Source organism: Spermophilus citellus (assembly GCF_964194105.1).
Source record: "Spermophilus citellus genome assembly, chromosome: 9".
NCBI classification, from domain to species: domain Eukaryota; kingdom Metazoa; phylum Chordata; class Mammalia; order Rodentia; family Sciuridae; genus Spermophilus; species Spermophilus citellus.
In genome coordinates this window covers 103,933,318-103,948,637 of record NC_138191.1, presented here as the reverse complement: position 1 = coordinate 103,948,637, position 15,320 = coordinate 103,933,318, and the positions used below count along the sequence as shown (strand labels likewise).

The window sequence follows — 15,320 nt, the reverse complement described above, 5'->3', positions numbered from 1 at the left end:
CCTAGCATGTGTGAGGCCCTGGATCTGATGCTCAGTGCTGCACATAAAGGAATGAATGAATGAATGAGTAAATAAATCCTCAGTGCTACACATAAATAAATAAATAGGGGCTGGGGTTGTGGTTCAGCAGTACAGCGCTTGCCTAGCACATATGAGGCCCTCGGTTCGATCCTCAGCATCACATAAAAATAAACAAATAAAATAAAGGTATTGTGGACTGGGAATATAGCTCGGTGGCAGAGCACTTGCCTAGCATGCGTGAGGCACTGGGTTCCATCCTCAGCACCACATAAAAATAAACAAATAAAATAAAGGCATTCTATCCATCTACAGCTACCTCCCCCAAAAAAATTAAAAATAAATAAAGGTATTGTCCAACTACAACTAAAAAATAAATATTTAAATAAATAAATAAAATAAAATAAAATAAAAGATCTGTTGACAACTAAAAAAAAAAAGGCCTAAAATAGAAGTTAAGTGTGTGTGTGGCTAGGGTACAGGGAGAATGAGAGCTAGGGAAGAGATGTGAAGGGAGGCTCTTTAGATATACTAGCTATGTAGATTCTGGTAGAAGGAGTCTAGTCAAGTTCCTTTAGCACTGATGGCCCAGTCAAGGCCAGGAGACTAATACAGAAGATATTTGGCTCAGAAGATTCTGAGTTTGTTGGACTGTTACGGGATGAGGCATTCCAGAAAGCAAAAATCTATAATGTGGCCACATGATCTCTAAAGTGGGTAGGTGAGCTGCCAAGACTGGAGACTGGGTAGGGAAAGGGTTGGGAGGGAACAGAGGGAATCCTTGTTTAATGGGTGTAGCACTGGTCTGGAAACTGAAGGTCTATCTCTTGAGTTTGATATTTTTCCCCAAGCAAGTGGTTGAACCAACTCTTGCACTATTCTCTGCCTAGTTCCCAAGGTCTCAGGACCTGTCATGTTTGTGACTCCTATTTTCCTGTTTACATAAGACTTTTGTACCATTTAGGGAGGCAACATTATATACCCTGAGTGAAAATTCTCTTTCAGGGTCACAGACTCAAGAACTCTGAAAATCAGACTTACCAGGCTCTGAATAGCTTGAACACCAGTCGACGGGTGCTCATCTCTGGGACCCCCATCCAGAATGATCTGCTTGAATATTTCAGCTTGGTACATTTTGTTAATTCGGGCATCCTGGGTAAGAATCCAGCCTTGTGTCATAATGGAGAGGAGCTTTTTCTTGTCCTGGGAGTGTAACTCAAATTAAGGAGAGAATGCTAGTTAGTTAGACTAGGGAATCTTAGAGGAAGTCAGGAAGCAGCAAAGCCACTGGGAGGTCTTGGCTCTGCTAGACAACCCAGCAAGACCCACTTTGGCCATTTCTTTCTCTGTAGAAGCAGCAGGGATGATATATAGGGCATTTTTGCTCCTCACACCCTACCTTCCTTATAATTAGACCTTTGACTTCAGCAAACTACTCGTTCTTGAATAGTTTCTTCTTTTTTGAAAAATCATTGTTAAATGTATAGTTCAGTGTTATTAAGTAAATTTGCATTGTTTTACAACCATCATCACTGTTCTTCTTTAGAATTTGTTCATTTTACAAAACTGACATTCTAGCCTTTAAATAATAACTCTTCAATCATTCCTTCCCCCCAGTCCCTGGCCAATATTATTTGGGCAATTCTTGCATATAGATTTTTGTGGAAAGGTTAGTGCGTCTCCATCTTGCCAGTCCTCTGGAGAGGCCCTTTATGTGGAGAGTTGCTGAGTAGCAAGATTGCCATAATGTGAACATATTTGTGTAACCATTACCTGATCAGTTACTACCATACCAGCCCCCTTGTTCTAGTCATTATCTTCTTTCACCTAGAAGTAAATACTTTCTGACACTATGGATTAGATTTGTTCCCCTCCCCCGCCCCCATACTGGGGATTGAATCCAGGGCATTTTACCAGTGAGCTAAATCCCCAGCCCCCTGCCCCACTTTTTGTGGGGGTGGGGAGATGTACTGGGGATTAAACTAAGGGCCACTGAGCCACATCCCTAGCCCTATTTTCTTTTTTTTAGATACAGGGTCTCACTGAATTGCTTAGCGCTTCATTTTTGCTGAGGCTGGCTTTGAACTCACAATCCTCCTGCCTCAGTCTCTGAGCCACTGGGATTTTAGGTGTGCGCCATGGTGCCCAGTGGTTTCTAGATTTTATTCTTTTAAATAGTGATGCTGTGGACATTCTTGTACATGTCTGTACTTGAGCCTGGTATTTATTTCTGTTGGGCAAGTATGTATTTCTTTGTCCTAAGAGTGGAATCACTAGGTTGTATATTCTGCTCATCTATATACTCCAGTTTTCCTGATTGTAACAGTTGTATATGAAAATTCCATTGTGTCTACATCAGGGGTCAATAAACTTTGTCTTCATTGACTAGATAGTATTTTAGATTCATAAGTCATCTTTCTCTGTCATAGGTACTTAACTCTTTTGTTGTAGTATAGAAGCATCTATAAATAATATGTAAATGAATGGTCATGACTATGTTTAATGAAATTTTATAGAAATAGATGGTCGATGGCTAGCTGTGTTTATAGTTTGCTAATCTTTTTTTTTTTTAAATATTGTTTAGTTGTCAATGAATCTTTATTTATTTATATGTGGTGCTGAGAATCAAACCCAGTGCCTCACACATACTAGGCAAGTGCTCTGCCACTGTGCCACAACCCCAGCCCACCAGTTTGCCAATCTTATATCACCAATATTACCAATATTTATTACTTTAGAATTTTAGTTACTCTGATGGGTCCTAGCTCATTGCATTTGTCTAATCAAGAAAGTCACTTTTTTCAATATGTTCATTGACCATTTAGAGACCATTCTCTCTCTTTTTTTTTTTTTTTTTTTAACATTACTGAGCCTTGAACCTCAGAGGTACTCTACCAATGAGCTACAACTCTGCCTCTTTTAAATATTTAGTATTTTGAGGCAGTATCTCATTAAGTTGCCAAGGTTGGCCTTGAATTTAGGATCCTCCTGCCTTAGCCTCCTTAGTCACTGGGATTATAGGCCTGCATTATTGCCCCTGAGATCATCCTGTTTTGTGAAGTAAATACTTTTCATAAAAAAAGTTTTGTGACTTTTTTAATATGTATTTTTTTTTTAGTTGTTGATGGACCTCTATTTTATTTATTTATATGTGGTGTGCTGATAATTGAATCCAATGCCTCACACATGCTAGGCAAATGCTCTACTACTGAGCTACAACCCTAGTTCATGGCTGATTTTTTTCCCCCTATTTTTAAACATTTTGTTTATTTGATCATCAGTTGATAGACATTTGGGTTGTTTCTACCTTTCCACCTTTTGGCTGTTGTAAACAATGCTACTATAGACATTCATTTACAAATTTCTACTTGGATATATTTTCACTTCTTTAAGTGTTTACTTAGGAGTGAAATTGCTATATCACAAGATTTACTCTGTTTTAATGAAGATGTCTATTATTAGATTGAGGAAGTTAGCTTCTATTCCTAGTTTGTTGAATATTTTTTATGAAAAGGTTTTGGAAGATGTTTTATTATTTTACCTTACATTAAAGTCTGTAATTTATCTTAAATTAGTTTATTTATTTTTTATTTTTTTTAGTCATCAATAGACTTTATTGATTTATATGTGATGCTGAGAATCGAACCCAGTGCTAGGCAAGTGCTCTACCACTGAGTAACAACCCAGCCCCTTAAATTAGTTTTTATATGTAATATAATGTGAGAATTAAGATTAATCTTTTTCCATAAGGATATTTAGTTAGCCCAGCACCATTGAAAAGACTGTTCTTTATGCATTGCATTACAGTACTACCTTCTTCATAAATCAGATGTCCATCTGTGTTAATCTATTTGTGAACTTTATTCTGTTACATTAGTCTGCTTCTGTTAGTATTTTTCTGCTTTAATTACTATTGCTTAATATGTCTGGATTAATGTGAGTTTTAATGTATGTTTTCCAGCTATACTGGGGATTGAACCCAGGGCTACTTTTACTTCTAATTATATCCCCAGACCTTTTTGTGTTCAATTTTGAGAAAGAATCTCACTAAGTTGTGCAGGCTGGCCTTAAACTTGTAATCTTCTAGCCTCATCCTCCCAAGAAGTTGGGATTATAGGTGTGCTCCCACAGCTGGCCCAGCATAGTTTTTTTTGGATTTCTCTACATACAAAATCATGTCATCTGCAAATAATAATTTGTCTTTTATCCTAATTCTTTGGCTTTTCATTTCCGTTTTATGCATTAATTACAGCTTTTATTCTTTCTTTCCTTTTTTTTAATGCAGTGCTAAGAATTAAACCCAGTACTCAACACATATTTGGCAAGCGCTTTACCACTGAACCACAACCCCAGCCCTTCACATGTACAATGCTGGATAGAAGTACTGTTAGAAGATCTCATTCCTGATCTGGGGGGAAAAGAAAGCCTGTCTGCTAGCCTGTGTCCTTCCTCTTTCTCTTCCCTGCTCCCTCCATCCTCTCCCTCCCTTCCTTGCTGCCTTCTGATTAAGGACTTTTTTTCCCTATTATTAATTTCCTAGGAGTTTTTTGTTTTGTTTTGTTTTTTTAATCACAAATGAGTGTTGAATTCTATAAATTTTTTGAGGTGAAATTCAAATAATAAAAAATTAGCCATGGTGAATTGTATACTTCAGTGGCATTTAGTACACATCGTTGTGCCACCACCACCCTTACCTAGTTCCATAAATTTTCATCACCAAGAGGGAAATTTTTTTTATCTTTTTTTTTTTTTTTAAGAGAGAGTGAGGGGGGGAGAGAGAGAGAGAATTTTAATATTTATTTTTTAGTTATCGGCGGACACAACATCTTTGTTTTGTATGTGGTGCTGAGGATCGAACCCGGGCCGCACGCATGCCAGGCGAGCGCGCTACCGCTTGAGCCACATCCCCAGCCCCCAAAAGGGAAATTTTAAACTCATTAAACAGTTCCTATTCGGCTCCTCCAAATCTTGGCAACCACCAATCTGCTTTCTGTCTCTGAATTTGCCTTTCTGTGTATTTCATATAAATGTATTCATATGTGACCTTTTGTGTTTGGCTTCTTTTCTATTAAATATTTTTAGGTGTAGATGGACACAATACCTTTATTCTTTCTATCTATCTATCTATCTATCTATCTATCTATCTATCTATCTATTTGTGGTGCTAAAGATTGAACCCAGTGCTTCACTTGTGCTAGGCAAATGCTCTATTACTGAGCTACAGCCCCAGCCTTGTGTTTGGCTTATTTCTATTAGCATAATGTTTTCAAATTTCCTCCATTTCGTAGCATATATCAGTACTTCATTAAGTCTATACGCTACTTCATCTATTAAAAACAACATTTAGTTATGCTTTTAAAGAGAGTTGGGCCCAATCTTTTAATTGGACAAAGCTTAGTCTATTTATACTTACTTTAATTAATTATATTTTGGGGCTTTACTGTTTCACTGTTTGGCCTTTCAAGTCTTTACTGCTTTGGGATCTCTTATTCATTAAACAGAAATTGCCTATATTTTGTTCAGCTTTGGCTGGTCTGTGATAATGTGGTTTGTTGCTGCTGGCAGTGGGAAAATCATTTTATCACATGTACTTTTTTTTTTTTTTAAAGAGAGAGGGAGGGAGGGAGAGAGAAAGAGAATTTTAATATTTATTTTTTTTTAGTTATTGGCGGACACAACATCTTTGTTTGTATGTGGTGCTGAGGATCGAACCTGGGCCGCACGCATGCCAGGCGAGCGTGCTACCACTTGAGCCACATCCCCAGCCCCTCACATGTACTTTTTAAAAAATATTTTTTAGTTGTCAATGGATCTTTATTTATTTATTTATTTATTTATTTATTTATTTATTTATATGTGGTGCTAAGAATCAAACCTAGTACCCCACACATATTCGGCAAGCGCTTTACCACTGAGCCACAACCTCAGCCCTTCACATGTACTTTAATTTTCTCTTTTCTCATGTGTTAGGGACTGCCCATGAATTCAAGAAACATTTTGAGATGCCAATTTTGAAGAGTCGAGATGCAGCTGCAAGTGAAGCAGACAAGCAGCTAGGGGAGGAGCGACTGAGAGAGCTTATCAGCATTGTGAATAGGTAACAACCCCAAGCGAGGTCATCCGAATTGCTTCTCATGCCATCTGAGGCCAACTCTTTGGGGACCTGGTCTGATTAGAGCCCTCAATGGCTGTGATTCTAGGGAAGGGGTTGGATCTGTGCCATGACTATGACTACTGAATAAATGATGGAGTTTTGCAGTTCAATTTCTATTTTCTCTTTAGCCCAGAATCTATAGTATCTATAATCTGGTTTTAGTCTGTTTACTAATCCACTGATGAAAATCTTCTCTGATGTAGCTGGACTTCCTGAACGAAATATCCCCTGGTATATTATTAGTATATCAGAAGCTTTCTCTTCCCAGGCTCCATAGTTGTTCTTTGATATTTAGGAGTAGATCTGAAGGATACCTATTCTTCAAAGGCAGCTCCCAAGCTAAGAGGTCGTCTTATTCCATGTGTCCACATTCTATGCAGGCAGGTGCATTCTGGCTCCTCTGTTGTAGGTATGCACAATTGATGGGGTTATGTTGTAAATAGTCTTTCTGCTTTTCCTAATGCCCTGGTTACATCTGCTTACTAATTTTAGATAGTAGGGAGGAGAATCAGAGTGTTCTTAGGAGCTGCTTCTTAGGTGCCTCCCTATCCTCCATGGTCTACCCTGAGCTATCATAAGCTTGGCAGACATGTAGGCAAATTCAGACAGAAACCCCCCTGAAGACTTGGTTTGAAGTTTGCTTTCCCTGAGAGAGCCCTAGGCTCAGTGGAAGACCTCAGCCTTTTCTTGAGAGAAGCCAACCTATTAATGGGAAGAGAGAGTTGTTACTGTAAGGTTGGCTATTTGGAAGGTCTCTGTTCCCATGACTGAGACCCTGATAGAGATATCTTTACCAAAGGGCCGATGGGTCCTTGGCATTGTATACTACAAAAGAGTCAGTCTTGGTCCTCTGGATGGTAGCTTTTATTCCAGCATGGTTGTTTTTTTACAAGCCTTTTGTCTTTTTATTCTGTTTTTACTAGGTGCCTGATACGGAGGACCTCTGATATCCTTTCTAAATATCTGCCTGTAAAGATTGAACAAGTGGTTTGTTGCAGGTACTGAAATCAACTGATGGGTGTAGCGTGAGTGAAAATGAAAGTTTAGCTTCTGAAGCAGGGCTGGGTCTGAAGATATCCTTAGAGGACAGAAATGTAGGATCAAACCCTGAGGCACTTCACCACTGAGCTACATTCTCAGCCCTTTTTATGTTTTATTTTAAGACAGATTGTTGCTTAGTGCCTTGCTAAGTTGCTGAGACTGGCCTTGAACTTGAGATCCTCCTGTCTCAGCCTCCCAAGACTCTGTGATTATAGGAGTGTATCAATGCTCCTGGCTGGTCCACTTTTTCACTACTGACCCAGTTGCCTTTTTATTTAGGCTGACACCCCTTCAGACTGAGTTATACAAGAGGTTTCTGAGACAGGCCAAGCCAGCGGAAGAGTTGCGTGAGGGCAAGATGAGTGTGTCTTCCCTTTCTTCTATCACCACTTTGAAGAAGCTTTGTAATCGTGAGTTGAGCCCTTGCCCTGATCTTCTGTATAGTGAGCAATGGAGAGCAGGCTCCCATAGATAGTCCAGTAACTTTTCTGTAAAATTGTCTAGAGACCCCATAGCAGCCTATAGCACTTGTGATTCCAAACCTCCCCAAGGCATGAACCCTCATTGTGGACTCTAATAAGCTAGACCCATTGCTTTGGAAAATATAGCTTATTCTGTGCCCAGCTAATGCTTGATTCTTGTTGTACAAGACTGTGTGAGCATTTGCACACACATGTTCATATAAAATGTTAGGCATTAGGAAAAATGATAAAGCTCCATGTCTTAGAGAGCTCTGGTATAGCTCCCTTCTTGTTGGGAGAACACACTAGGGAGTGAAATTATTCATCCATGGTCCCAGATTTTACTGGCTGCACCCTGTTGGAACTGGGAGGTGGAGACTGAGTGAGTGCTGCTGAAAAAGGCCTCCTATTTGGGCATTTAAAGGGCATTTAAAGGGCATTCTAGTGAGCTCTTAAGTAGAAACTTCAGAAAGCAAAGTAGCTGTATTGTGGTGTGGAGTTTTTGTTTTGTTGGTTTTTCAGATCCAGCTCTCATATATGATAAGTGTGTGGAAGAGGAGGATGGTTTTGAGGGTGCCTTGGACATCTTCCCCCCTGGTTATAGCTCCAAGGCTCTAGAGCCACAGCTGTCAGGTAAGCTTTTTTGCCAGTATATGGACCTTTCCAGGAAGAGCAGTGGAAGGAGAGTGGGAAATTATCTTTGCTGGAGCCATCCTGTCTCAAGGCAGGATAAAGAATATGGGCTGGGAATGTAGTTCAGTGGTAGAGTGCTTGCCTAGCATGCACAAATCCCTGGGTTTGATCCCTAGCACCATAAAAAATTAAAAAAAAAAAAAAAAGCAAGAATTGGTCCCTTGGGATGGCCAGTGGAGGGACTGATGGTTGCTGTTTATTCCAGGTAAGATGCTGGTCCTCGATTATATTCTGGCAGTGACACGAAGCCGCAGCAGTGACAAAGTAGTGCTGGTATCCAATTATACCCAGACATTGGATCTCTTTGAGAAGCTCTGTCGGGTTCGAAGGTAAGGAGGATCCTAAATAGGCTGGCAAGGGATGTGCTTCCTCACCACCTTCTAGAAAGATTAGGTATTCTGATTGGTGGGTATGGTTCAAGATGTTGGTACATGAAGGATTTCCATGAATATGTCTCTTTTCTTATTGTTGTAATGGCTTTAGCTCCATGTCTAAGCAGAATCCCCCCACTGGTCCTTCAGGTATTCCCACAGGTCAGAGTCCTGACCCTTAGCTCCCTGCCCTTCTCTTTGGGAATACCAAAAAGCTATGACATGAGCAGCCTCACGCATGGTTTGGTGGACCCTTCAGGGGCCATGGCTCCAAGGGGGGCCCTCCTTTCCTCTTGGTTTTGATCTTTGGATCTCTCTTCAGGTACTTGTATGTCCGCCTGGATGGTACAATGTCCATTAAGAAGCGAGCCAAGGTTGTGGAGCGCTTCAACTGTCCATCGGTAAATGCATAGCCCCTGCCCCCACACCACCAGTGCAGTAACATCAGAATTAACACTTGATAGAGAAGATGTAAATGGGTTCTACAGTCAGAGTTTTTCTTTTCTTTTTTATTTTTTGGTACCGGGTATTGAACCCAGGATTGCTAAATCATCAAGCCATATCTCCAGCCTTTTTTAAAAATTTTGCAACAGGGTGTCTCTAAATTGCTGAGGCTGTCTTTGGATTTGTGATCCTCCTGCCTCAGACTCCTGAGTTGCTGGAACTACAGGTGTGTGCCACCATGCCTGGCTACATCAAGTTTTTTTGTTTTGGGTTTTGTTTGGGGGCGGGATATGGGGGTGAGGGTTAGGCTTGTTGGTCATTTCTGGGCTGGAAACTGATTTTGTAGACTGGGAAATTGGCTAGTTGGCAGGCAAAGTATGGGTTATCACAACTGAGTACGAGTAGAAGCAGCATGAGAGTGGCTGGGATGAGGAGGATCCCAGTTTAGGCTACAAGAGATTCTTGCTCCCCTGCTTTCTTTTTTTCCAGAGCCCTGATTTTGTCTTCATGCTGAGCAGCAAAGCTGGAGGCTGTGGCCTCAATCTCATTGGGGCTAATCGGCTGATCATGTTTGACCCTGACTGGAACCCAGCCAATGATGAACAAGCCATGGCCAGGGTCTGGCGTGATGGTCAAAAGAAGACCTGCTATATTTATCGCCTGCTGTCTGTAAGAATGGTGATGGTGGTCACTGTGGGGGTGGATCATGGAACAAAATCTTCAAAACCCATTTTAAATTCTTTGAAATAGACACTTCTATCAGTGCTATTCTATAGGCCTAGCCTTGAGCCCTGTATTCCTGTTCTCCTTTCCCCTCTCTCTATCCAGTCCCCCCCACCCCCTTGCCTTTTTTTTTCTTTTGGTGTTGGGGTTTGAACCCAGGAGTGCTTTACTACTGAGCCACATCCCTAACTCTTTTTTAAACTTTTTTGAGACAGGATCTAAGTTGCTTAGGGTCTTGCTAAGTTGCTCAGAGTGTCTTCAAACTTGTGATCTTCCTGCCTCAGCCTCCCTAGTCATGAGGATTACAGATGTGTGCCACCATACCTGGCTTCCAAGTGGTTCTTATTATGCTTTTTGGATGCTTGTTCAGAACATCCTTTGTGCAGGGCATCTATTTTCTTTCATAGCCAATTTCTATTGTGTTGTTTGCCTTCTAAGTCTTCTCATTCCCTCATGTCCCTTTGGTTAAGAAGCTGTTATGGCATTTTCAGTTACCACCTTAAGTCTGTCCCATAGTTCCTCTTTTGCAGGTCATGTTGTCTGATTTGACAAAGGGTAGTCTTTTCTTCCTTGCTACAGTCATCTAACCTTTGCTATGTTCCTAATTTAGCAATGATTTTGAATATTAGTTGTCTTTGTTTCTTTCCCAAATCCAGCAATCATCCTGTCCAACTTTGAGGACTATGCAGTTTTCCAGCATTCTGGCATTCTTCATCTCTAATGACTCAACTCCCCCTCATCTAATTTCTCCTAAGGCTTTAATTACTCTCATCCTACTTTCACCTCCTGATCTTCCAGCTTCTCCCTCCTTATAATACAGTAAGAGAACCTCTCATGTCCACTCCCAGTCAGTTTGGCTTGGCTTCCTTTTTTTTATTCAGCCTAATCCTGTGTGTCCTATCAGCTACCCTTCCCAATATTCATTTCACTTGGATCATTTTAGCTATTCTCAGCTTCCACCTCAACTATATTTTGCATTTACAGGTTGGTACTATCATAAATTCATGTTATCTTGGGCTGAGGATGTGGCTCAAGCGGTAGCACGCTCGTCTGGCATGCGTGTGGCCTGGGTTCGATCCTCAGCACCATATACAAAGATGTTGTGTCCGCCGAAAACTAAAAAATAAATATTAAAAAATTCTCTCTCTCTCTCTTTAAAAATAAATAAATAAATTAATTCATGTTATTCTTTTTGGCTGAGCCATCTTCTTTCTTTCAATGACCATTTCAAGCCTTTACCACCTTCCCTACCTGTCTCTTTCTGTAGAGATGCTATCTTTACAGAGAGAACACAAACTACTAGGCGTGAATTCTTTTACCTCTTTTCCTCTTTTCTATAAATCTCTATACCTGGTATTTCCCTTCCTATGCCAGAGAAAGATTCCCTTCTTCTTTGGAATTCACCCTTCTAGCTCTGCTGCTATTAAACCCTTCTTCTCACCCTTTCCTTCCTTCTTTCCTTTTTTTTTTTTTTTGGTTGGTGTTGGGGATTGAACCCAGGGGTACTTTTTATTATTATTATTTTTTTATTTTGAAACAAGGTCTTACTAAGTTATCCAGGCTGGCCTCTAATTTGGAATCCTCCTGAGTCACTGGGATTATAGGCCTGTGCCATCATGCTCAGTTCTTAGTTGTTCAATTTTTTTCCCCCCAAAGCCTATAAACATGCTCAAATAGTTGCCACTTTTTTGGGAATTGCACCCAGTGGTGCTTTACCATGGAGCTACACCCCATCCTTTTTAATTTTTACTTTGACACAGGGTTTCTTTTTTTTTTTTTTTAATTTTTTAAAAATTTCTTTGTAGTTGTAGATGGGCAGCATACCTTTATTTATTTTTGTATGTGGTGCTAAGGATTGAACCCAGTGCCTTACACATGCTAGGCAAGTGCTCTGCCACTGAGCCACAGCCTCAGCCCCTTGACACAGGGTTTCACTAAGTTGCTTTGGGCCTTGTTAAGTTGCTAGGGCTGACCTCAAACTTGGAACCTCCTGCCTCTTACAGGTATGTGCCACTGAATCCAGCTAGCTCCCTCATTTTAATTTTTTCCCCCCTTTTGGTACTGGGGATTGAGCTCAGGGGCACTGAGCCACATCCCCAGCCCTATTTTGTATTTTATTTAGAGACGGGTCTCACTGAGTTGCTTGGCACCTCACCATTGCTGAGGCTGGCTTCGAACTCATTATTATCTTCCTGCCTCAGCCTCCCTAGCCACTGGGATTATAGGCAAGCACCACCACTAGGATTACAGGCAGGCTCTCTCCAGAAAGCTCCCACTTTTTTTTAATGGTTTATTTTTTATTTATTTTTTAATATTTTTTTAGTTGTAGTTGGACACAATATCTTTTTTATTTATTTATTTTTATGTGGTACTGAGGACCCAACCCAGAGCCTTGCATATATATGCTAGGCAAGCACTCTACTGCTGAGCTACAACCCCAGCTCAGCTCCTACCCTTTTTAAAAACAAATTTTCAATTTTTTTTTTTTTTTTGATACTGGGAATTGAATACCACGACACATAACCACTGAATCATATCCCTACTATCCTCAGCCCCTTTTTATTTTGAGATAGTATCTTGCTACATTGCTTACAGCCTCACAAAGTTGCTAAGTCTGGCCTTAAACTTGTGATCCTCCTGACTCAGCCTCCCAAACCATTGGGATTACAGGTGTGCATGTGTCACCGTGCCTGGCTCCCTCTCTTATTTTAACCACAATTCTGGAGTGCTTTCCATTTGTTTACTTCAAACATTTCCAAAGCATTAAATGAACTTCTTCACCTCTCATCATCTTGGTCATCAGACTTCTTATACCTGCCTTCATATGTACTACAAGCTTCCTAATTGCCAAAATAGGGGACTCTTTATTTTTTTTCCCTGGTGGTAGGGATTGAACCCAGAGATTGCACATGCAAGGTAAGCACCAAGCCACATCCCCAGCCCCACATAGGGCACTCTGAGTTTTTTTTCCTTGTGATTCTTGTCACTAAGCCTTCCTAAAATTCCCTTGAGAGATGCTGTGAAGTAGCTCAGTTGATCACTTGCCTAGCACATGGAATGTCCTGGGTTCTACCTCACCCCATTTTCTTTTCTTGTCTTGGAAACTCCACTCTGATTCTCTTATCCTCTTCAATTATATACTCATTAGATTGGTAAACCTTAACCCAGATCTCTTACCTGAGCTTCAGACCCATATTTCTATTATTAAATCTACATTTCCACTTGAATCCCCACCCCCACTTTTTTTTTTTTTTTTTGGTAGTGCTGGGAATTGAATCCAGGCCTTCTGTATACTAGGCAAGTGCTGTACCATTGAGCTACACCCCACAACTGTCCACTTATGAGTACTTTATGACTAAACTCATTACTCTTCTGAATTTAAAAAAAATTTTTTTTAGTTGTAGATGGATACAATACCTTTATTTTGTTTTGTTTTTATGTGGTGCTGAGGATCGAACCCAGTGCCTCACACATGCAAGGCAAGTGCTCCACAACCCCAGTCCTACTTTTCTGAATTTTATCATTTAATATTCTCATATTCAAGCCTGGAAATCATCTTATGGAACTGTTATCTGTCCTAAAGACAGCTGGGCTCCTACCAGTTATTGGCTTCTCAATTTCCTTACTGACTTTCCTCTCTATCTTCTGCTAAGGTCATAGTCACCTTTTGTCCCATCCTGACCCATTCTTCACATACTGCTTCTAGAATAAATTTTTTTAATTTATAAATTTGTTTTTCATTTAAGACAATGCCAAGGTGGTTGCGGTGGTGCATGCTAGCAACTTGGGAAGCTAAGGCAAGAGGATTGCAAATTTGAGCCCAGCCTCAGCAACTTAGTAAGACCCTGTCTCAAAAAGTACTGGGGATGTGGCTTAGTGGTAAAGGACCTCTGGGTTCAATCAAAAAAAAAAAAAAAAAAAAAAAAAGCCAATCCCTTCATTTTAGTATCCAAGGTTTTCTAATATGGCTTCTGCCGAATTTCCCAGCCCCAGTTATTATTACTCTTCACAATCTTCTAGTCAGCCCAAATTAAATTTTTGTTTTGAGACAGGACCTCACTATGTTGTCAAAGCTGTCCTCAAACTCCTTGGCCTAAATGATCTTCCCACCTCAGTCTCTTAAGTAACTGAACCCTTCATAATCTTCCACTAGGCCTGGTTTATGCCTTTGTTCCTATGGTACAAATAAATGCTTTTGCTTCTCTCTACCCTTGCAAACTGTCTATTCATTTTCAAGATTTAGCTCATATGTCTCTCTTTTCCACTAGTCTGAATTCAAGGATAGAGATCATATTTGATTCTTGGTGTCTTGTTAATGCAAAGCCTGACATGAAATAGATACTCAAACCATGATTATTGAATAAATGAGTCTGGCCTGTGTAAAGATCTAAAGCTGCTGTCAACCTAAAGGGATTTAGCCAGGCCCTGAGATCCTGTACTGGTAGAGAAAGTAACCTGGGTGAATAAATGTACACAAGTCAGGTTTCTAGGAGATAGCCTAGAGCTGGGTGCATGGTGCACACCTATAACCCCAGTGACCTGAGAGTCTGGGGGCAGGAATCTTGGGCTGCTTAGTGAGAGCCTCTGTTAAAATAACAAGTAATAGAGCTAGGGATGTAGCTCAGTGGTAGAGTGCCCCTGGGTTCAATTCCGAGTACCACCAAAAAAAAAAAAAAAAAACATAAGACTGGGAAAGTAGGACCCAGCTAAGCAAAGAGGCTACTCCAGGATTTGTACTTTTCATTTCCCTCTCCTTCTCTTGAGTGGCCTTAGTTTCAACTCTTTTTGAGTTTCCCTGCTCCCTCTGTATGGGGATGACTGAGCCCTATATCCCTTGTACTCTATTCTCCCAGGCAGGAACCATTGAAGAGAAGATATTCCAGCGGCAGAGCCACAAGAAGGCACTGAGCAGCTGTGTAGTGGATGAAGAACAGGATGTAGAACGGCACTTCTCTCTGGGCGAGTTGAAGGAGCTCTTTACCCTGGATGAGGCTAGCCTCAGTGATACACATGACAGGTGGGTTGACTGCCCTCTCTCAGCTACCTGCTCAGCATAGAAATGGGGTCTGTAGTGACTACAGCTCTGTCCTCTGACCCTAGGCTGCACTGCCGCCGTTGTGTCAACAGACGCCAGGTCTGGCCACCCCCTGATGGTTCTGACTGCACTTCAGACCTGGCCCAGTGGAACCATAGCACTGATAAGCGGGGGCTCCAGGATGAGGTACTCCAGGCTGCCTGGGATGCTGCCTCCACTGCCATCACCTTCGTCTTCCACCAGCGTTCCCATGAGGAGCAGCGGGGGCTCTGCTGATAACCAGCTGGTCTGAGTGTAGCTGTTAGCAGAAGGGTACAGGGAAAAGGGGCTACCTGCCCCAAGGGTCCTGCTGAATTTTGTTCTCTGGGAGAAAATCATCA

At 41.0% G+C, this 15,320-nt stretch overlaps 1 protein-coding gene across 1 annotated transcript in view; it reads left to right on the top strand.

Moving 5' to 3' along the window:
• RAD54L (RAD54 like) overlaps positions 1-15,233 on the top strand; it is a 32,918-nt gene extending 17,685 nt beyond the window's left edge. The window contains exons 9-18 of the mRNA XM_081307187.1: positions 1,024-1,174; positions 5,989-6,115; positions 7,096-7,170; positions 7,493-7,623; positions 8,197-8,307; positions 8,573-8,696; positions 9,061-9,139; positions 9,672-9,851; positions 14,759-14,922; positions 15,006-15,233. Of these exons, the coding sequence (XP_081163313.1) occupies positions 1,024-1,174; positions 5,989-6,115; positions 7,096-7,170; positions 7,493-7,623; positions 8,197-8,307; positions 8,573-8,696; positions 9,061-9,139; positions 9,672-9,851; positions 14,759-14,922; positions 15,006-15,216 (1,353 nt within the window). The 3' untranslated portion in view covers positions 15,217-15,233. The remainder of the gene's footprint in view (positions 1-1,023; positions 1,175-5,988; positions 6,116-7,095; positions 7,171-7,492; positions 7,624-8,196; positions 8,308-8,572; positions 8,697-9,060; positions 9,140-9,671; positions 9,852-14,758; positions 14,923-15,005) is intronic.
• Positions 15,234-15,320: the final 87 nt, after the last annotated feature.